Source organism: Diplotaxodon limnothrissa, linkage group LG19, assembly GCF_057381915.1.
Source record: "Diplotaxodon limnothrissa isolate DT_005_m linkage group LG19, D_limnothrissa_male_GT1.1, whole genome shotgun sequence".
NCBI classification, from domain to species: Eukaryota; Metazoa; Chordata; class Actinopteri; order Cichliformes; family Cichlidae; genus Diplotaxodon; species Diplotaxodon limnothrissa.
In genome coordinates this window covers 12,096,703-12,119,906 of record NC_140614.1, presented here as the reverse complement: position 1 = coordinate 12,119,906, position 23,204 = coordinate 12,096,703, and the positions used below count along the sequence as shown (strand labels likewise).

The 23,204-nt window shown below is 46.3% G+C and overlaps 2 protein-coding genes across 2 annotated transcripts in view; both read left to right on the top strand.

Moving 5' to 3' along the window:
• The window catches only part of arhgef10 (Rho guanine nucleotide exchange factor (GEF) 10), a 44,230-nt gene extending 28,928 nt beyond the window's left edge, over nucleotides 1-15,302 (top strand). The window contains exons 23-30 of the mRNA XM_085342593.1: nucleotides 1,669-1,755; nucleotides 2,447-2,673; nucleotides 2,763-2,920; nucleotides 5,354-5,496; nucleotides 6,736-6,910; nucleotides 13,186-13,308; nucleotides 14,312-14,806; nucleotides 14,890-15,302. Of these exons, the coding sequence (XP_085198719.1) occupies nucleotides 1,669-1,755; nucleotides 2,447-2,673; nucleotides 2,763-2,920; nucleotides 5,354-5,496; nucleotides 6,736-6,910; nucleotides 13,186-13,308; nucleotides 14,312-14,793 (1,395 nt within the window). The 3' untranslated portion in view covers nucleotides 14,794-14,806; nucleotides 14,890-15,302. The remainder of the gene's footprint in view (nucleotides 1-1,668; nucleotides 1,756-2,446; nucleotides 2,674-2,762; nucleotides 2,921-5,353; nucleotides 5,497-6,735; nucleotides 6,911-13,185; nucleotides 13,309-14,311; nucleotides 14,807-14,889) is intronic.
• A 2,650-nt stretch (nucleotides 15,303-17,952) lies between these two features.
• On the top strand, nucleotides 17,953-20,778 carry kbtbd11 (kelch repeat and BTB (POZ) domain containing 11). Its single transcript, XM_085343104.1, has 2 exons — nucleotides 17,953-18,182; nucleotides 18,724-20,778. Exon 2 carries the CDS (start codon nucleotides 18,815-18,817, stop codon nucleotides 20,726-20,728), a length of 1,914 nt encoding a protein of 637 aa, XP_085199230.1. The 5' UTR covers nucleotides 17,953-18,182; nucleotides 18,724-18,814; the 3' UTR covers nucleotides 20,729-20,778.
• Nucleotides 20,779-23,204: the final 2,426 nt, after the last annotated feature.

Below are 23,204 nucleotides of genomic sequence, written 5' to 3'. Positions count from 1 at the left end.
AATGAACGCTGCTCTCAACAAAACACAACACAAAGGCTGGCCAGAAACAAGGAATCCAAAATCCAGGGACACGCACAGCGATGAGGGATGAGGGCAGACTGGAGACACCTGGGAGGACGGCTGAGCCTCACCGAGAGAACGAAAAAGGAAACTAAACCCAAAGCAGACAAAAGACTAACAAACGGGAAGCAACTGAATTTGGGAAAAGAAATGCAGATTTGACACAGAGAGCACAGGAGGGTGGGAAAAATCTCAGGACGATACGAAGCTTTTTGAGTTCCAAGTTTTCTCGTATGTTGATGTCATTTTGTATCATGTTTTATGTTGTTGTTCACTTTGTTAACCGTGAGTTTATTCTATAGTGTCTACATTGTTCTGTTTAGCACCTTGATTATTAGATTCCCTGTGTGTGTGTCTCTGTGTGTGTGTCTCTGTGTGTCTCTGTGTGTGTGTCTCTGTGTGTCTCTGTGTTTGTGTCTCTGTGTGTCTCTGTGTGTCTCTGTGTGTGTGTGTCTCTGTGTGTGTGTCTCTGTGTGTCTCTGTGTGTGTGTCTCTGTGTGTCTCTGTGTTTGTGTCTCTGTGTGTGTGTCTCTGTGTGTGTGTCTCTGTGTGTCTGTGTTTGTGTCTCTGAGTCTGTGTGTCTGTGTGTCTCTGAGTCTGTGTGTCTGTGTGTCTCTGTGTATCTCTGTGTATGTGTCTGTGTGTGTGTGTGTGTCTGTGTGTCTGTGTGTGTGTGTCTCTGTGTGTGTCTCTCTCTGTGTCTCTCTCTGTGTGTGTCTCTGTGTGTCTCTGTGTGTCTGTGTTTGTGTCTCTGAGTCTGTGTGTCTGTGTGTCTCTGTGTATCTCTGTGTATGTGTCTGTGTGTGTGTGTGTGTGTCTGTGTGTCTGTGTGTGTGTGTCTCTGTGTGTGTCTCTCTCTGTGTCTCTCTCTGTGTGTGTCTCTGTGTGTCTCTGTCTGTGTGTCTGTGTGTCTCTGTCTGTGTGTGTGTGTCTCTGTCTGTGTGTGTGTGTCTCTGTGTGTGTGTGTGTGTGTGTGTGTGTGTGTGTGTGTGTGTGTCTGTGTGTGTCTCTGTCTGTGTGTGTGTGTGTGTGTGTGTGTGTGTCTCTGTATGTGTGTGTGTCTCTGTATGTGTGTGTGTCTCTGTCTGTGTGTGTGTGTCTGTCTGTGTGTGTGTCTCTGTGTCTGTCTGTGTGTGTCTCTGTCTGTGTGTGTGTCTCTCTCTGTCTGTGTGTCTCTGTGGTGTGAGGTTTTGTTTCCCTTCTCGTGTTTCATTCTGTTTCCCCTTCATGTTCCACCGTTTCCTGTTTTATTGTGAAAGTCTCGTGTGTCCATGTTCCGTGTGTTTAGTTCCGCTTCCCCTGCAGCGTCATGCTAATCCGTGTCAGCTGTGTTCCCCGTGTGTTCTCGCTTCCCTTGTTATCCTGTATATGTCAGCGTGGTTGTGTTTCTCGGTGTGTCCCAGTGTGTTTTTGTATGATTTTCCATTCAGCTAATAAAGCTGTGTTTTTTACACAGCCAGCTCATGACAAACACACTTTTTAAATGAACATGTCCTTACTCTTCAACACGTTCACGCTTGTTCTCAGGAGGACCTCGCGGAGACTGTCAAGTCATTTCTTTGTGAACGTGTCAGATAAACTCTGGTGTTTTTTCCTGTTCTGTGGCAGGTGGAGTGTGCTGTCCACAACCCGGAGCCCCACATCAACACAGACAGCACAGCAGACACTCCAGTGGTGGGACATGGATGTGTCTGGGTGAGACGCTTTGTTATGCACAATCCAGAAATGAAGTCATGAGTTAGCTTACCTAACCTATGACTGCACGCCAGGGTGGATGGAGGCTGAGCCGTGAACTGAAACTTGAGTGCTGCAGCACAAAAGTCGCGTTAAGTGTGTCTCAGCTTGTGTTGCCAAATGGTCCTCCAGTCGTCTTATCTCCAGCAGGTGACAGTTTTTAACTTCGTCTCTGTGAGTCTGACTCTTAGGCCTGGCACAGAGCTTTGTCCACTATAATGCGTCAGCACAGCAGATGGTGGGTTTTTGCTGTGTGTGTCTTAAAACGTCTTCTTGAGAAAGACAATCTGGCTTTCAAAGTTATGACGTCAGTACTGAAGTTTTCTCCCGAAAGCAAACAATGGCTCTGCTAACCATGATAATCACAGCGAACGCAGCCTTTGCTCTGGCAGATATATAAACAGGGTGAGGTAATTAAACTGTTACTACAATAATCTGTAGTAAAGACTTTTAGATTTCAGGACTTCAACATGTTTTCCTCAGTACATTCAAACTGTCCTCGGCCGTATATTCTGCTGAACTACTGGGAGACTATTTTTAGTAAGCAGCTCTGCCAGAACTGGGCCAAATCATGTTCCTGCTAATAGCTTTGCACAGTTCAAGATGAAACAGATCATCTGTTAAACTGTAAGGTCTCTTTATCTTGGTCCAGGTTGCGAGTTGCACCAACCAGATGGGACAGATTGCCATAGTGGCCATGCAGAACTCCAGCCCTAAGGTGACCGAGTGTTTCAACGTGGAGTCCCGGATTCTCTGCATGGCGTACGTCCCAGCTGAGCAACGCGAGGAGAACGGCGAAAACGTCCCTGACGATAACCAAGTGTCCTCGGCGAAGGCCAGCGATGCCCCCAGCGTCTGCCTGGGCATGGAGGAGGGGAGGTGCAGATGCTTACAGAGTGAACTCACAAAGACGTGTCCCAGAATTGCATCGTGGAATATGATTATTCATATAATGTTATCTTTTTTAGCATCATTGTGTACAAGAGCAGCCAGCGGTCTAAGAAGGTGCGTCTACAGCATTTCTTCACCCCAGACAAGTCCACTGTCACCAGCCTGGTGTACAGGAAGCAGTGCCTGTACGCTGGGCTGGTCAGCGGCTCCGTGGCAATCTACTCCAGATCAAAAGGTGTGTGTTTCACCTGTCCTGGGGCGGGACTTCTCAAATTGTGTAAAACTTTGTTCACTGATACTTCTAAGTAGCTGTAAATGGATTTGGTGATGGCTGAATGTGACGTTTGTGCAAGACCTGCAGTTTGTGACTCAGTTTTGAATAACAGCACCGTGGAGACTCGGTGGCGAGGAAATCCCGGGGTAACTGTGAGGCTTGAGGTCAGAGGTCAGGGTCTCCTCTGCTGTACGTTGAGATTCTGTTTCCATTTGCTTGGTAGTCTTGGAGAAAGCTGTCTGTTTTCCAGCAGTGACCTATTTAACGTCTTCCCTCGCTGACGAGCAGCGACGAGCTGCTCTCTTCCCACAGCTTTGCACGTTCTCTCTTTTGTTCCGTCTCTTCTTGGCTTGCATAGCGGTGCAAACAGAGGGAGCATGAGCTTCTTTCTAATTCTGTCTCTGTTTCTTTCACATCAGATAGAGAATGAGTACAAATTTAGGCCCAACGGGAGGAACAGTCCTTGTGCTTCTTGGCTGCCAAATGTACGTGTGGGTATCACTGTACTGAGGCGTGTTTGATTCACCTCTGTGACTCAGTCGCTGCCCTGCATCGACCCAAACGACAGTAAACTCTTGCTGTTTTCTTGTGCTTGTGTGCACTGAGATAGAAGCAGTGATAGAAAGATTATGGATGATGGCCCGAGGACAGGAAACACGAGGAAAGCTATTCTCGCTGCCATGCTGCAGTTTCCCTGGAAGAAACACTCGGCGTGTGTGTAACTGCTCAGGAATTTCTTTTTTTGACTCCTCATTAGACTTTGTTTTCGTACGCAGCCGTTTCCCTTCGTTGTCCTCATGTCAGTTACCAGGATGATGGTGCGCTGCCTGTTAGCGTTCATCGCCTCCTGTGTGTTAAAATGAATTCCCAGAAGCAAAGCCAGGCCCTCAGAGTTTGATATGTATGATTTCTACCCATCAGCAGCTCCGTCACTGTCTCAGGAACATGATGCTCGATGCTAAATCGATGACTCACCCTGCATACATTGGTGGGGAAACTGTTCCCCACACTCGTGTTGTAATGCTGCTCAAGTGCTTTGTCACGGTGACTGACTGCGCTTGTGCCTGATTAGCATTTAAATCAAACGTCCAGAGAAGCACAGAGCTTATGAGTTTATAATCTTTGATATAAACCTAAAAAAATCAAAGATTTTAAAAAGCAAACAGGTTGAAATGTTCTCGTCTTTAAAGCTGTCAGTGCTGAGCTGCTGTGCTGTGGAGTCGGCCTGGTCCAGCCGCAGTCACTTTCTGTCTGCGAGAGAGACGGAGGAAGGAGGCAGTGACTCAGCAAAGGTCTGTGACGTGTGCCTCCGTCACCCACTTTCTCCTGTCCACAGTGATATTTGTTAGAAGGCAAACGATGGGTTTGCTTCTGGAGCGTTCAGCGTTTGCTCGCGTGCACTCGTGCGCACACTTTGTTGTAGCTGACATTAACATGAGGAAATGCTTCATTTTAAGAAAGAAGAGCTGTGGGCAGACGCGCAGCAGAGAAGACTTACATAAGCCTGCAAGTTGGCACTGCTGTCTTTTCTTTTGCCTTTTTTCTCTCGTACGCTCACCTACACAGCGTGACTATTACAGTAACATACGCCGAGCTCCTTCGGCGGAATATCACCTTATTTCCTGAGTCTTTCTGAGGCACCCTCACCGCCTCTGAAACACCATCCCTCTCCCTTCAATAGCTGCCTTTGTGCTTCTGTTAAACAAACAATATCGGCGAGGCGGCCTCAGTCGCTTCCTGGTCTAGATTAGCCGAGGGAATGTGGAATCTGGACTGGTGGAGGCTCTCTGGATTCGCGTTCATTCGGAGGCTTTTGCATCAAATACTCTCAGACATGTTTACAAGTTCAATATTTGAATTTAGATGAAAGCAGAAGCGCTGCAGAAGTGCAAGCTGCTGATTTACGAAGCCACCGCGGGGGGTGTTTGACTGCAGCAGAGCTGGTGCTGTAGGTGCACATGTAGAACAGAGTGTGTAGGAGGTGTGTGTGGGACTCGGCGCAGCTCTGACTAATGCTCGCAGCCCATCTATATTCATAGTGAAGGATGGAGAAACCATCAATGGCCACTCTACCGGCAGGAGCAGTTACAGATGCAGACGACCTTTACAGATGACATTTATGAAGACAGACACACTATTATGGGATTGTTTATGGACTGTGCAATGTTCTTCTTAACCACTAAAAGAAGAATAGGTCTCGGTTTATGGTCCCTATGATAAATAAATAAATGTAGCTGCAATAAATCTTAAGGCGGGTCGGTCGTTTCACTTTACTTGTTGTGCAGTTTAACCGACTTCAGATGTTTAGATATTCCTCGGTGGATGTGTGCGTCCTGCGTTTGTGCGTAGCTTGTGTGGAGTGAGTTTAACTGACTGTTGCGTTGCTTCTCACAGATGGATCGTGGAACAGCGACAAGCCCAAGTTACTGAAGCTGGGAGTGCTCCCTGTGAAGGCCATGCTAGCTGTGGAGGAGCACCTCTGGGCCTCATCGGGTGGGCAGGTCTTCATCATCAGCACCCACGCACACTCTGTAGAGGTATGTCGCCCAGGCTTCTCTTACAGTAGTAACACATGTCCATCAGAAACGGGCAGATAGACTCTGTGTGGAGGAAACAAAGCTTCCTGTCTGCGTCTCTGCCCCAGCCCGCCTCGTATCGCTCTGTCATGTTTGTGGGAAATCTGAGTCGCTCTTTAGAGTCTGTGTCTCTAGAAAATAAATAAGTTAGTAGTATCTGTGCCCGCCAGTAATGAAAGAAAAACCATCATGTCTAAATGTTTAATACCGTTCCCAGTACTTTCCCTCCCGAGTCCGGGAATATGAATGGTGCTCCGTGTGTGTCCCGGTCGGATTCAGGGAATGGAAGCGCCTGCTGCGGATCCAGGAATAGTAACTTTCCTCTAACATGCACTCACTCATAATCAGTTTAGCCTCATTAAGCTCATTATGTCGGCCCACCTGCCTGCATGGCTCTCTGTTCCTCACTGCACACTTACACTTTGTCCACAGAGGTAACTAAAAGTCAGACGGAGCAGCAGAAGCACTGAGCTTCTAAAACTTTAATCATCTGATAAATATAAGATTAATCAAATCAAAACACAGAAGTCTATTTGCACGTTTCCTCATTTCCACATTTATCTAAAACACTGAATGAACTCTGCTTAGCCAAATACGAGCCTGCCCACACGGTGAGATTATGCAATCCACGCTGGTGGAATGGGTCTAGTTTATTGGTCTCTGTTCACAAAGACTCTGCAAATATTTAAAACGAATTTTTTTTTTCAGCTCAATAACTGAAAGAAGGATCCAGAGTGAAGCAGACGTGCATGAAACGTATTTGTTTGCGACTGAAAGCATTTACAGCACAAATAATAACACGCCTTCGTGTGTCGGACGAATCGTTCTCTGGTGCTGTTGCGTGTAGTGAGCCTTGGTTTTGCACCTGAAGCATAATCAGGCAGAGGGTGGGCTGCTGCAGCCAGTGTGAGGCAGACTTTCTGTGGGCTGAGTGCTGCTTTCTCCACTTCATAGTCACGCAGCCAACATGTGACAGCCTGTGCACTGTAAACAACAACAGCTTTGACCTGCTGAGACGTGTGAAATATATTCTCATAAAAAGCTTCTTGGCCTTTACGTCATGTAGACTGTGCTTAATTGAAATTAGTTATGGCGTCACGCGACGAATGCACGCCTGGTCTTCAGGTCTTCCCCTCGGTCTCAGTTCCAGTAAATTTGCAGTAGATAACGAGGAACTCGTGTCACCTTCTTCTCCTTCAGAGGCAGTTAGAGGCCCACCAAGATGAGGGCATGGTGGTGTCACACATGGTGGTGGCCGGGGTGGGCATATGGATCGCCTTCAGCTCTGGTTCCACGCTGCGCCTCTTCCACACCGAAACCCTAGAGCACCTGCAGGACATCAACATCGCCACACCTGTCCACAGTATACTTCCAGGTAAGACATAATCTTCACTTTGAGACTGGCAAAGCATTTCAAATCCCCACAGACTATTAAATATTACAGTGGAAGGTTTGAAATTCAACTTGTTTCATGCATATTTTTAGATACAGTATCTTGCATGATTTTGCATAACTTGGGCTCGTATTCCCCCGACTTGAGCACGGATCAGCTTTAAACTGTTTTTTAAATAATAATTTAAGTCTTATATAAAGTTAATAACTTTAACTTTTCAAGTCTATTTGGGGTTTTATTGGTGACCACCAATAAAACCTAGCTGGGACCTTCCTCTTCCATCTGTCACTATCCAATGAAAACTTGAACAGCACATGTTGCATGCAGCTAATGTGCGACACTGTGCTGCTTAAACTGCTGCTCTGCTTCTTTTCTTTGCTTTCTTCTACGCAGTGACCAGTGAATGTTACATTTTGTACTATATTCAGAGACTTTAAGAAGCCCCGCCTTGCCGCGTGGTTTGATTGTGATTCTCAGGCTCGCCACCTTTACCACAGTGAGAACTGCTCCCCGTGTGTTCAGCATCACTCGGTAATGTGAGTTTGCCTGACAAAATCTGCCGATTTCTAATCTTGTGACCATCCCATCAGATATATTTGCTCCAGCCCAGCCCAGCAGCCGCGGCCTGTGATACATGCCCCGTCACCTCGCATCACCACGCTCGGTGTCTTCCACTTATTAGCAAACATCGCTGCAGGCAGCTTCTGTTTGTGACACTCCTTTTTCCAAAAGCTCCTTAGTCTAAACAAGGAAACAGAAACCTCTCAGTTTGTCTGCTCATGGTGCCGCATAAAAACACTTTGGACTTTGTCAAGTTGATTTTAAGGCAGCTTTGTGTGTTAAAAGGAAATCCAGGCCATATCTAAACGCTTTAGAAACAAATAAAGGATCATCCTTTTAATAAGTCACACGATCGTGACGTCACATTTACATACAGCACATGGTGTATCTGTGGCTGAGCTGCTGCTTGAGCCAGTTGCTGATCCCAAACTGAAGAGTTTGCTTTGACTCGCCCCACAACTCAAACTTACAGCTAAATCCTGAGTAATCAGAATACTTTGAACTTCAACATGACCATGGCAAATACAATCAAAGGCAGCTGCTTTGACAGAAACATGATGGAGTAAATCTTTGCACTTTAGATTAAATGCAACTATGAGGGAGTGTCATGAAGAGTGGGTAGAGTTATTGTGTGGTTCCACCACAGCACTGCAGACTGAACCACTCCTTCACATGCTGTGAATCTGCAGCTTTATCATTGTGATTCCCATAAAACATAAAAAATGAAACCCTAGGTAGGGCCACAATATCTTAAGACCATAAAAATACCAAAAGAAAGCTTTATACACACACAGGTTTGTGAATGCAGACACATGCAGCGTGTTCCAGAGAACAGAAAGCGCCCTCGGCACGCTGAGATCTAATCCTGGGTGCAGTTCAAAGACCTGCAGCTGATGACCTGAGCGGTCTTAATGGTTCTAAATGAGCCGTGCTTCATGCACAGTTTGTCCACAGTTGAGCGCAGAGTTTTTATAGCAGAGCAAATATTTGTTCAGCAACTTGTATCAAAGAAAACAGGAGTTACAGTTATTGTGCGTGTGTCACAGAAACAAATGAGTTTGCATCACTCCCAACACACCTTTGAGTGAGTCTACTGTACGTGTCCTGTAGCAAGGAAGCTTTGTGACTGACGAAGGCTGTCCTTACCTTCGGTGACGTTCTGCTGCAGATGTGTTTGAGGCAGACGTTGCTGCTGATGATGTCGAGGTCAGATGAAATCATCTCTGCGTGCCGCAGTCATCAGTGACCTGCTTCTTCGACTCTTGTAATCTGCTGCGTTATGTCAGCGTGACCCAAAAACACACAGCCTCAAAGAATGATGGGAGCTGTTGTTGTGGGCTGCGAAGTCGGGATTTATCCGGTCCAATCAGAACAGTTTTCAGCCACTTTTTCCCTCCTTTGTCCTGAGAAACACCGACAGCCGCGGGCTGAAAGTTTTTTAGAAATGTTGACAGTCAGGCTTCCTTTTAGAACTGCATGTTCCACCTTTTGTGTTGTTTTTGTGAATCCACCTGTCTGCGTTTACTCCTCAGCTTCAGCATTGGTGGTGTTACTGAGCCCGTGTGCGTTTAGTCCTGGGACCTGATTTTTCTATCATGGCTAAAATGTTGTGATATTTCTCTGAACAGCATCCAACCTTGGAGTTTGCATGTTCTCCCCGTGTTCACGTGGGTTCTCCCCGGGTCCTGCAGCTTCCTCCCACAGTCCAAAGATGTGCAATTGGTGGGGTTAGGCTAACTGGAAACACTAAATTGCCCACATGTGTGAATCTGGGAGTGAATGTGAGTGCGACTGGTTGTCTCCGGTCTGTGTGTTAGCCCTGCAACAGACTGGCGACCTGTCCAGGGTGGACCCCGCCTCTCACTCTAAGACAGCTGGGATAGGCTCCAGCGACCCTGAAAAGGATGGATGACATCCAACCTCTTCTTCCACTGACGGCGTGTTCTGTGATTAGCAGGTGATCATGCTATGTTGTAGCCAAAGTGAGCACCTGAACACACACAGCAGGAGGCAGGTACACATACAAGGATGAACTTTATTTCTGAAATGCCCAAAAGAACAAACTCGTTGAACAAACTGCAGAAATGCAATAACAAAGAACATCTGAAGTTGGCACGAAACCTTCACGAAGACAAATCGTGACACAAAGAAAAATACACAAATGACACAACAAGCCAATCAAAGGAGTAAAAGCTGAGATGGAGAAAGTTGGTGACTGACTGCTGTGAAACATACAGCTGTGACACTGTCCACAGTTACTCTGTGCTGCGCTGCGTAACTGCATTTCTGCTCCATCATACTTCAGACAGAAATCAAAGCAGCTCACTGAAAACACTGAACTTAGAAAAACAAAGTGTACTCAAGGAAATCCCTAATCACAAATAACATTATCAGAGTGAGAGCCCCCCCTCACATTCAGTGTTAGGAGTGCTCATTATCTAACAGATGTAAATAATAAAAGCAGCCTGCTTCTGGACCTCACTATCCATATTAGCTAATGGAAGCCATGAAACCACAGAGGAAGCTGGTTGTGGGACAGACGGCAGCACATAAGCGCTTTCATCCTCTGGGCCTCGCCATTAAGAGCCGACTTCCTCTGATAAAAACCCGAGTCTCTGGCCTGTCAGCGAGCATTCAAATCGAGCTCTGCCGGCTTGTGTGGTCGCGACGTCCTTTTAATAAAGCAGTCACACGGAGGAGTTCACCTGTACTCCACTCTGTGTTTCGTGGCAGCATTTATCCCTGCAGGCTGCTGCTGGAGGACAGAGTGAAACCAAGAAATGTGCCGTTTCTGCACAAACTCTATTTGGAACGGTCAGCACGACGGCCGTCGATATTTTTAGACCGAGCGCTCGTTCAGCTGCAATTCTGTCCATCCTGTAATGTTTATTTACAGAGTCATCATAATGATATCAGCTTATCAGAAAGCAGGAAGTTCATTTTACTGTGAAAGGTCCTAATGCAATTTGGGCTTTTCTGCAGCTCAGAACGCAGGAGTGGAGATGGAATCGGGGCTGACTCGATCAAAGGAGCAGTGTTGAAAGTAGGACTTGCTCTAGGTGGGGTTATTCTCCTCATGTTCAAGCATGTTGGAGCAATTCTGCTGAGTCCCATCTTTGAACGGGAGCTCTTTACGCACGTCTGGCTAATGCGCTGTAATTGCATCATCATTTTCCCTGTAACGTATACTGTAGCTCGTGTTTCTGAAAGAGATTTAAGGTAAGTAGTGGTAGTTTCCACACTGGGAAGCCTGCTCGAGTTTTATTCTGGATATTTTCATTTCAATGAGACAGATGAGAGGAGACGCTGCTGGACATAAAGTTTCTCTATAAAACCGTCTGAATATTGGACGAAGTCGGGTTCAGAATCCAGAATTTTCCTGTCAGCAGCCGTAAAATTTCAATTTTTTCTGTTATTTTCATAAACAAAGCGTTCCGTGAACTCTGATATATGTAAATGTTCCCTGTAGGAAAATTTCCCAGCTAATCGCTCGCATGGAGGCAATTATTTGTTATATTGCACGTTTTCTGAATTCTGTTTTTTCTTTTTTCATTACAGAAGTCAAATCCTAAAATCTACACTGCATGAACAAAAACCTGTTTTTGCCTGTCATGTCTCCCTGATCTGCTCGGGATTAAACATGTGAGCGGGCAGCTCGGTGCAGAGCTGCACCTCTTAAGTAAACTGGAATGTGAGAAGTAAAAAAGTGAAGGAAATATGGAAAAACCCAGTGAGAAGAGTGAATGGAGTTAGTGCTTGGTGAAAATGAGAGTAATATTTTTAGTAAACGTATCAAAGGGTGGTACTCCATCATGGGAGCAGGCTGCCTGTGATGATGTCTCAGAGGATGGTGGCGACTGGCTGGCTGCCGAGCTGAGGGACTAGCCTGCCTTTGTCTGCCGTTCGGTGACCTAAATAGGCAGCCATGCGTGGCCTATTGGCAGGCAAACATTGGGGGGGGGGTAAATAACACCTTCAGTTCTTCTCGTTTGTGTGCCACTGTTTTTTTGTTTTGTTTGTTTTGCACAAACTGCTGAATAAAGACGCACATTTCAGATCTGAAAGGCCCGAGTGGACAGGAGAAAACTGTGCAGCTGAACATGAAACAGCTCCTGTTATAACTTGTCTTAATCTGTTCTTCTCTTTGGCAGGATGCTAGACTAGCACTGAAATTAAGGGATTATTTGTGTTGATAAGCTGTAAATGATAACATGTGTGTCCCACATTACCTTCTAGCTAATGGTTTGTGGCCATTTTTAAGCCTTTCTATCATCACGTCCTTTGAATGTCTCTGCCAATAGAGAGAAACTGTAATTATGACTTCTCGTTTAGATTCACCACAGGTCTAAAATTAATGTCTCCAGATCTTTGGCTAACAATCACAGACCTACAGACTGATGACTGCAGGTATGAATCAGACCAAACCTGCCTTCAGCATTTCAGGGTGCGCGATAGAAGAAGTTGACGCTGCTGTTACTCACAATGTGCTGATCGGAGTTCTTTCCAGGCTGAAAGGCTGATGCAGGGTGTTTTTGCAGTGTTTGGGATTTACTCCGGCGTCCTGCTGCTGGTTGTCAAGACTAAGTGGCGATCAAAGAAGTGCTCTGGTGAAGAATGAAGGCCAAAGCCTGGTCGTGTTGCCGTTCACTCCGGGTTTATTTTAGTTCACCCTCTGGGTGGGGAACTCCAAATATTATGAAAGAAGGAAGTTGAGCAAGACCCCCAACCGGCAGTCTGCGTGCTTCTGCTAACTCTGGACTCTCATTAGAAGCACATGTGGTAAGACGCAGGCCCAGTACCTGCCCGCATATCTGGCAGGATTCCGGGAAGTGTGGCAGCGTGGAGCGTGTGCCTCATGCGAGGGGTCAGCTCTAGTGGGGAGGGTCAGGCAGATAGACTGGCAGTAATTTTGGCTAAAGGCCCGAGAGGATTACTTTGAGGGAGGAAATTCAAGTCAAGCTGTTGCAGCAGTAATGACTCACGACAGTCTCGCCGCCCACATAGCAGGACTGGACGAGTGTTTTTACAAAAACCCCAGATCCTTATTACAGTCATAAAAAATATGATAAATATGTCTGACTGCATTCACGGCACCAAGTGGAGATGTTCTGAGATGAGTTCCAGGTTCCACGTAATAAGTCACTTAACAAAGGCGGTGAATTTATTGCTGCTGAAAGGTTAACCGAACAATCGCAGCTTTTAGCCTGCAAAGTGGCCTCACAGCGATGTCTGTGACCGCAGGAAAGGTCGGCTCAGATTGTTCTATTGTAACCGCCCGAAGTTTTCTGAATAGAGGCAGAGCTCCTTCGCTAATTGCTGCATTACGCCTCACTCCTTCTGTTACGTAACACTTTTGTGTTTGTTTGTTTGACTCAAAGCGACTATAATAGTTCACTTACTCTGTTCAAATACTTGAAAAGAGCTGCTTTTATTTAGGCTCCTCTCTACGTTGCCCTGGAGACAAGTGAGCGTTGAACATGATGGCTGCAGAGATTTTGCCTCGTACCTCCCTCCCTGCTTTGCACTGTGGTTTGTTGTTATGCAGCCTGGTAAAGTGACCCTGTGACTGTGCGCTCGGTGTGGGAGGATGCGTTTGCTAAGCTGCGTCTCATTATAAACACCTATCTGTGGTTTTACTCCAGAAAGCATTCATTCATTTAGGTGTGACTAAACTGATGTTTCTGCCTTTTCTGTAGGGAACCAGAGAGTGTCGGTGAGCAGTCTGCTGGTTTGTCATGGTCTGCTGCTGGTAGGGACCAACCTGGGAGTGACTGTAGCGCTCTCTGTCCCCAGGCTGCAGGGCATCCCTAAAGTAACAGGTAACACTCTAACATCACTGCATGGTGGGTGTATGTGGGCAGCTGTTTGGACCTGTAGTGCACTGACTACAAAAGTTACATTGTGCAACTTTTGTCCTCATTTCTGCTGTGAGACATTAAAGGTGCAGTAATAGACCAACACTATAGTCCCAAAATGATTCAGTCAACCATTCAAGTTACTGAATTCAGGTGTTCCAGTCAATTCAATGGCACAGGTGTATAATCCAGTCATGAACTTTCCTCACCACTAAATGTTCCAGAGTCAGCTGTTAGTGGGATTATAGCAGACCTCCGAAGTTCATGTGGCCTTCATATTAGCTCAGGAACAGTGTTTCCATGGTGACCAAGACTTACATCACCAAGCGCAATGAAAGCATCGGATGCAGTGGAGTAAAGCACCGGATTCTAGAGCAGAGGAGACGTTTTCTCAAAGTGACGAATCACGCTTCTCCATCTGACAATCCAATGGACGAGTCTGTGTTTGAGGGTTGCCAGGGCAACGGTACTCATCTGACTGCACTGTGCCAAGTGTAAAGTTTGGTGGGGGGGGGTTTCTAGCAGTGGGGCTCTGCCCCTTCGATCCAGTGAAAGGAACCCTTAATGCTTCAGCATACAAAGACACTTTGGACAACTGCATCCTCCCAACTTTGTGGGAGCAGTTTGGGGATGGCACGACTGCACACCAGTGCACAAAACGAGGTCCATAAAGACATGGACGAGTTTGGTGTGGATGAACTTGACTGGGCCCACACAGGGTCCTGATAGAACGACTTTGGGATGAATTAGAAATTTTAAAAAATCCCATAAACACTCCCCAACCTTGTGGAAAGCCTTCCTAGAAGAGTTGAAGCTGTTACAGCTACAAAGGTTGGTTTGACATCACATTTAGAACGGGGTGTCACTCAGGTTCATAGTGTACTGTGGAGTGTACCTGCATCTATGATAAACAACATGTCCAGGTTCAAGTCTGAGATTAACTTTGAATGTTCGTGCCCGTTCTTAGGTCGGGGCATGGTGTCCTTACATGCTCACAGCGGACCGGTGAAGTTCCTCACCGCCGCCGCTGCAGTGTGTAACCAGCCGTCAGGCCCACTGCAGCCTGCAGAGTCAAAGGATGTGGAGAGCACCCAGCCTCCATCAGACTCAGCCCCGACCCCCTCGCAGGGACGAGGGGTGTGGCTGGGAGAGGCGGGCTGCACTGCCATGGCTCTCCAGGACTCCCTGTCCTCCTCGTCCTGTGGCTCGCTGGCTCCATCCCAGGGTTCGTTGGAGCACGGGCCTGAGGACGGGGCCCTTTATGATGTGCTCCACGACCCGGCCCATCACCAGAGAGGCCGCCGCTCAAGTAAGGTGGATGTCAGCTCTCTCTTGGTGGTCTCTGGAGGTCTGGGACACCGCAGGGTCAACAAGAAGACCAAGCAGTCTCGCCATGAGGACACCACCTCTACCATCATGATCTGGCAGATCCCCTTACTCAACATGTGACTCCAGCACCAAGGTGGGAGGTTAGCATTAGTCATCAGCAGGTAATGTCTACATGAAGTATAGAAAACCTTACATGTACCTTTTTGTTTTCCTCAGGTGAATCCAGAAGTGCTGCACACAACAAGGTCTACTGTTAACACTTGACAGAATATTTGGGATCAATCAAAGCAACTAAGTGTCTTATTTAAACTGGAACGGGACAAAGATCCGAAAAACCAGGAGGAAATGACAGCTACCGAAGGTCGTACTGAGGACGGACCTGTAACAGAAACAGTCTCTGTTGCTACCGAGTGTTGGACGTTGCTCTGTAACCTAGCTAACACATTTCAGTGCTCTCCAGTGTTTCAGGTCCAACGTCTGGATCTGCAGTATTTAAATCAGTGTTGAAAAGAAATTAGGAGATAACAAGCGGCGGTCCAGACTGCTTGAAGACGCGCGAGGTATCTGCTGTCACGTGAACGTTTGTTGTAAGGTTAGAGCTGGTGTGTGTGTGTGTGTGTGTGTGTGTGTGTGTGTGTGTGTCCGTGTCCGTGTCCGTGTCCTTATGGAAACGATTTCCTCTTGTACCATCTCTGATGCTCAGACTATTATGTTAACAGAGAAAAGGGATTTTTAAAAAGGTAAACTTCAGATGAATAAAGAGTTTGTGAAGGCCTGATGAGGATCCCTGCTGGCCAGGTTTCTGTTCTTAAAGGGAGGAAAGACTTGCTGCCAACACCACAGATTTTCTTCTTTTTGTTTTTTACCCTAATTCACTTTTTTCTGGCATAACAATGTTTTAAGAAAATATATATAAAAGATTTATACTTTTCTCGTGCCTTTTATGTAATTATGTTTATTAACAAATCTATAAACGTTGTTTTATTGAGTAAACTTTTTTCCTTTGAAGTTTAGTGGAGATTTGTCACTTGTTCAGGTTTACAGAGGAGCACGCTAACACACAGGCGGTCACATGGTGGTGAAGACATACAGTGTGCGAGACGACTCGGAGACGATCAGAGGGCCAAAGGGTGTCGGCGTGCCTCTGTGCTCGACTCTAACCTTGCACTGCGCTGTGATTGTGTGCAGCTATCGGTACATGCCAGGACTAGCAATGTGCCTGAGGGGCGGCAGGAACTGAGCCTGATGCAGCTCTTCCGGGATTTCTCCTGCTGCGGAGCAGAGAGGGTCAAGGCACTTTCTCTCATAACGCCCACGTCCACCATTGCACAACCAGGTTTCACTATGAGTTCTAACAAAAATAGACATTTGGACATGTTCCCACAATCCTCAGCAGCCCGGCCTGATTGCTAATACTGATCTGAGTTTTCTGGGTAGTATCTTATATGCTGCACCTACAGAATGTTGCATTAACTAGAAGTCAAACACAGATGATCTCATTGTAAGTAACCCAGTTATCAGGCTGTCTGACAGCTCTGCAACGGGAAGTCTTTTATTTTCCGTCTGACCCTGAGGTTTCCATGGAGACGCTCATTTCATGTGCTTGTATCAGTCCTCGGCGAGGCTTTGTTCTGAAAATATCTGGCATTAAAACTCCCAGCTGAATGCCCTCTAATCTCACAGGGTTGATATTTGTTTGATGCCCTCGCCATGGCTTCCCTCTATTTTTATATCTGAAGGTCAGTTGTTAAGACATGCAGCCTCCGTGGAGGAGAGGTCACAGACCCACGCTGCTGCTGCTCTGTGAGGCTGTCTTCTTTTAAACAAAAACATGAAATATTATACGGTTTGACTAAAAAGACCTTTATATATATATATGAGCAAAGATGGAAGATATTCAAAGAATACTGTAACAGTGCAGTGCTTTAGCGACCAATATAAAAGCCCGTTCAGGAAGAAGTAAATGCTCCTTTCTCCATGTTAAAAGCTTGTAACTGAAACATCTTCAAACACAGTTATCTCTGAGTCTTTTCCTCGCAGTATGAAGCACCTTGAGATCAGTTGTAAACTGTGTTACATAAATGTAATGGGACTGAACTGATCTGACAGAGCTCTGTCATTTTGTATAGATGAGCTCAGAGAGCATGGCTCATTCACCTGCCTGTATATGTTCTGCCACGTGCACACTGCAGGGTTTGAGTGGGAACATAATGAGAAGTCGGGAATTAATCAAGCTGAACATTCAAACGCTGAAATTCATCTTTCTGTTCAGGATTGCAAATGAATAACTGTAGTTATCAATAAATATAAAGCAATAATTATGTTCTAGCATTAAAAATATCATTTTGATTAGAGAGCTTGTGCATACTGGTGGATTAGCCCAAACAGAAACATGAGACATGACTTTGGTAATTACCAGTGCTGTTGATTCGGGGCAGATGTGGCATAAACACAGTGTAAGAAATCTGTACTGTACTGTATCTCATGCAGCGAAAGCCTCTTGGATTTGTTTTCACATTTTTTGATGTTAGCGGTCATTCCGTTGACAGGTTGGTGAATGCTTTGAATATATTTTCAGTGTTTTAGTTTTAAAGACGCTCAGCTGTGAGCTGCATCTCTGATGTGGAATGATGTCATGCTTTGGCTACCCGGGATGAGCCCAGCCATCCAGGACCTCTACGGGCTTTTTCCTCCATACGTCTTAGTGTGGGGACGTCACGGCTGACCCTCTGCAGGTTGTACCCACTGTCACAAAGTTTTCGCAGATCTCATTATTTCTGTATTATCACATATGAATTATACCGAAGCGGTCTTTTTAGTAGGGGTGTGTGTGTGTGTGTGTGTGTGTGTGTGTGTGTGTGTGTGTGTGTAATGCTTATATGAGCTTACAGATGTTACATGCACATGGACTTATATTTGACCCCCCGCGGTCCCCCCTCACACGGATCATGTGCAGGAATGCTGTGTCCAGCGCGCGCGCACAGCAGATGGAGGCACGCGCCGTTGAGTGTGGGGTTAACGCCGACCGATGAGGGCGTGGTCTGGGTCAATAATAACCACCTCGCTCCAGCCAGCTGTTCCTCAAATAAATAAAGACAACAAAAATCAACATCCGGAGTGCTCGTGGAGGTGGGAGCCTATCACTGCGGTCCTCTGCTCCAGCTTGGACGCGCGCATCGGCTCTCCGCACTTTCCACCGGAGGAAATTACACGTCCACGGCTGATCTGAAGGAGGTGTGACTTGAGATGACTGTTTGATCGTCCCCCTGCCTCGCCTCCGCCGCGGAGCTCCGGCACATTTTACAGGATGAGCGGATGAAACGGCAGCCCGGAGTGTCCGGAGGTAGAAATAAAGGTGACCGTGAATCGGAATCGACCGTGAGGTGAACTCGTCCCGGGGAGCTCAGGCTCGCAGCTTCATCGGGACTGTCTTACGTAACTGAGCTTTGTGCAGGGACGAGCAGGGAAAGCGCTGGTGTCGAGCTGTTGATCACAGCCAGAAAACGAAGGTAGGTCGCAGTTTACCGAGAACGCGCAAAAATCCATGCTTTGGTTTCACATTGTGTTGCAATTACACGAAAACGCTTTAAATCCGACTCAGTTCTAATGAATGAGCAGCTATGGCTCGTTCGAGCGACGTTATCCTTGAAGGAAACAAACAGGAGTTTTGGACACAATTCCAAAAATCAACGTTTTCCTTCCTATTAAACATTATTCCATCGGAGTGCCACCATATGCGCATGCGTTCTGCATGTGTACAGATTACCACATAGAGAGGACAGGGTGATTATTGCAGTGGGCAGTTTGCAGAAGCTGCATGTCGGGATTACTTGTGTTTCTTTGTTGAGCTGCAGATGTTGCTCAAAGGCTGTGCGTGATGGCAAATCATTACTGGCAGCAAAAAGTCTTTTTCCTTCAAATGTTTTCAAGATATTAGAGAAAGGGCGCCCCTTAGAGAGCGAGAAAGTCTTTGCAGCTTCCAGACGGTTTCTTTTTGTTCTAGTCCACTGGATGTTGATTAAATTCCCTCTTTGTTTTCTCCAACTGTAGGTGAAGAGAGAGGAATCCCCTCACAGCTTTGTCCGTCCGCTCAGCATGATCAGTGAGAACGCCGTCTCCCATCACCAGTGAGTACATTGAGATGACTGAGGGCCACAGGCAGGGAGGAGGGGCTGTCACTGTGGAGGCTGATGCCATTCTCCACACGGCGAACTCGGACTTTATCACGCTTACTGACAAAAACAGGAATTTATGTCCAGGGTTCGTCCAGGGATTCTTGCAAGATGAGCCCGGCTTCAGCCCTCCTCCAGGGTTTGAAAAGGAATACCTGCTGGATGGAAGCCTGATGGAGAATAACCACACTGATAACCAGAAAGGTGGCAGCTCGTACATCTCGAGTGCTGATCGGTTTTACCTTTCAGGTGACAAGGAAAGTCCAGAAGCCCCACCTCACACTGGCTCCAATCACATTGCTGGCATGCAGCAAAACTGTGCAGGTGGCGAAATCCCCAACGGCGCCCGAGCTAAAGTGTCCTACAGTGCAGATTCCTCCATACACCTGCCCAGCCAGGCCCAACAGGAAGCCGATCAGCCGGCTCTAAAATCAATCCTGGCGCACAGGGACGTCAGCCAGGAAGCTGGAAACACACAGCCCCACAGTGAGCCCGACTTAGTCATAGAGGTAGGTGGGCAGACGATCAACGCTCACAGGTCTGTCCTAGCTGAGAAGAGTGACTACTTCAAAGCACGGCTGTCACGCAACATCCTGAAAGTGAAGGGTATCAGTTATAAGACTTTGTCCACGTTGATAGACTATGTGTACACTTCAAACATCAGTGTTAGCAAAGACAATGTAGTCGATGTCATCACGGGGGCTAAAATCCTGCAGATCCCCTGTGCCGTCCAGGCAGCTATGGACTCCATGTCTGAACAAATCACGGCGGAGAACTGCTACGAGATCCTCACCATCGCCAAGAAGCAGCGGCTGAGTGAACTGAAGGAGACCGCCTACGGATTCATGAGCGACAACTTCCTCCAGGTCCTCAAAGACCCCGCCGCGTACGGGCGTTTGACGGGATCCGAGAGGGATCTGATTCTGAAGAAGAGAATGGAGGGGAGGAAGACTCTGATGGTTGCAGAGATAAACGACGTGTTCGACAGAGTTGGGAGCCGGCCGCCGAGTCGCTGTGGCAGCCGGCCACAGAGCCCCTTGTCGGTGGGGTCTTTGGAGGAGAACCATATGATTTACCACTTTAACGAGACAGCAAATGACTGGAGACCTTTGACTGCCATGCCCGAGGACGTAAATACTAAAGGCTGTGGGATCTGCACCATGTATAACTACCTGTTTGTGGCCGGGGGAATAAAGGGCTACGGGGACAAAGGCAAGGTTTCAGACAAGGTCTTCTGTTACAACCCTATAACCAACCGCTGGGCCGAGGTCAGACCTCTGAACCAGGCCCGTGCCCAGCTAAAGCTCCTATCTATGGATGGCTATCTGTATGCCATTGGAGGGGAATGTTTGTTTACGGTGGAAAAGTACGACCCTCGAATGGACCGCTGGACGACAGTAGCCCCCTTGCCCAAGGGAGCCTTTGCAGTGGCCCACGAGGCGACCACCTGCAGTGGAGAAATTTACGTATCGGGCGGCTCTCTTTTCTACCGCCTCCTCAAGTACGACCCTAAGAGAGACGAGTGGCAGGAGTGCCCCTACAACAACAGCAGGAAGAAGTCCACCGACATGGTGGCGCTGAAAAGCTTCATCTACCGCTTTGACGTCAGCCGCGAGCAGGGGATCAACGTCTTCAAGTACAACACCATCGTGAAAATGTGGCACGACTGCATGTCGCAGAGGCTCGGGAGTCACTTACCCTTCAGGTGTGCCGTCATCGGGAACTGCATCTACTGCGTGAACAAAAGCCAGACTCTCCAGTTTGTAGTGGAGGAGGAGAACGCCTACTTTGTTGAGGAGACGCTGAGGGCACCTCTGGAGGCGAAAGGCGTTCTTTTTCCGTTTGTTCTCACTTTGCCCGAAAAGCCTGAAAGAGTTGCGTAGCGTGTCTGTGCGTGTGTTTGTGTGTGTGTGTGTGAGAGAGAGAGAGAGAGAGAGAGAATAACACAATAAATGTGTCATAGTAAGCCTGCAATAAGCAGAAGACCTTATGTACACTCTTCAATGTCAGCTTCCTATCTCAGTGTCTCATTGCCTGCTTGCAATCGAATGTGTGTATTTGCATGGCGCAGTAATGCATCTGCAGGGTCGAGCCTTAAAAACAAACCTTTTTTTTAATGTTGAACGAATGCAACGATATTAGTTTCTGCAGATAATGACACGATGAAAGTGATTAATTTGTGCGCTAATATTTTGTTTGGTGACTTTTTTGTAGTTTTAGATATTACTGTATTAACTAGCTGACCTGTGACTGGTAACATAAGCGAGTGTTTTATTGATGGAAGCTGGAAGCTGTTCTACTGCGCTTTATGAACGACACACACAGGTTCTATGCAACGAGTGCTTCTGCTGTAATGCTGTTTGTAGTTATTGTGAGTGGAATCTGGAAGAAGTGTAGTTCTCTTCAAACACCAAGTTTTCGAAACCACCCCAATAAGGTCCCCGCCACACTAAAGCTAAAGCTTTATATTTATAAATCAGAAATTGAAGCCATTATGATCAAATATGTATAAATTACATGCATCTATTTTGCATATGGTGCATACTCTACATTTAGCCAAAGATAACTACCCCGTCAGGCTCTATTAAAACCAACACACTAACTTTTCTTTTTTTTTAAAGGATTTCACTACTTTTGTCACTGCAGGAAAAACCTAAAGCAATAGCATTCCTGCACAGCACACAGGCCTGTGGTTTGCTGCTCACAGGCAGGTTCAGGAAAGTTTAAGGATGCAGGTTACTCCCCGTGCACAAAGACCCTCTGCTACAGGTTTGTATTCACATGCCAGCTGATTACTTTAATTCATGCTTAGCTTTCAGGTCAAAGGTCAGATCTGACACTACATTGCCTTCAGTCAGTCTAGTAAAAAGGAGATCCTGATGATTCTGCACCAACGCTAATAAGCCATGTTGTTCTTGCATCTGTGCACGTGAATACACACGCTACTCTTCTTTTGGACATTTTACAGCATTCGTGGTTGCTTCAGTAACACAGTGGGTGTTTTGTACGGAAGCTAGTGCTGATATATTCCTAAAATCGAACTGCTTTTGATAATGTTTGTAGAAGTGTCTCTGAGCAATCAGTGCGACTCAGACAAAAATGGATGTGGTCTTGATATTTGGACGGCTGGAACCTGTAGATTTTGTGAATTTATGTGGGGCGTTTGGTAGTTAGAATCTGCTGCTGTGATGATCGGTGAATTAATGCAACACAAGGCAACGGCTTCCTGTTCATGGCATTTGGAGTGGGCTGAGAAACGAGCTGTGGGATAATGTATATCAGAACTAAGTGCTTCAAATAAAATATTTTATGTCTGAAACTGATCTGGTGTTTTGAATATGTTTCTGTGGTGATGGGGAAGGGCGCCAGCCTTCTGGTTAATCTGCCATGGAGCTACACTGCCATCTCGTGGACACTGCTGTAATAGCACCAAATCTATGACCTTTAGAGCAGTGGTGGGGAACAGTTCTGCAGGTTTTAGATAAAACCATGGTCAACACAAATTGGATTAGTTCATTACCAGGCCTCTGGAGAACTTGAAGATATGTTGAGGAGGTCATTTAACCATTTGAATCAGCTGTGTTGGATCAAGGACGCATCTAAAACCCCCACCCCGGCCTTACAGGAAACCCTGTGTTATTATTTTAGGCTTATATAAATGTATCTAAATTTCCATCACCTTCAGATTTCATCATAATTCAGTTATTACTGAACGACCTACAAACTTAATTCTCAATATAACAGGAAGTGTTGAATATATTTATGACAATTTACCATCTTTTTATATTATTAAACCTTATCAAGAGTTTTTCCATGTTAATATTGTTATTAAACAAAGCAACAGTGATATGCCTGTTTGTATTCACGAGTATTAAAAAAACACTGATGCAGTGTGTGTATAATTTTAATGTCATATAAATAATCTGTGGTCAGGATCCAGTTTAAATTTTCTGACTTGTTTTTAAGAGTCTCCACAGTTTGGTTCTCCTTTACCTGACAACCCGACGATCCTACCCGAGCCTGAGGTCTGCGAACTGGCTGCTCTTAGATATTTGTAGATCCGGGCTTGAAAGCAGAGGTGATCGAGCCTTTTCAGTGGTGGCTCCCAATCTTACCTGTTCACATCAGAGCCCTCCAGTCTTTCACTCACTTTAAAACACTAGCTGAGTGGACTGTCTTGGCTGTTATTATGCAAACGTAGTCTTTAAAATTTTTTATTTGAGTTTTATTGTTTATGTAGTGACAGTTATATATATATATAGTGTATATTTGCTAGTGTATATTTTGGTCAACATAGGTTATTTAAAATGCGCTACAGAAATAACTCTGACTGGACTCGACTTACAGGACACATAGAAT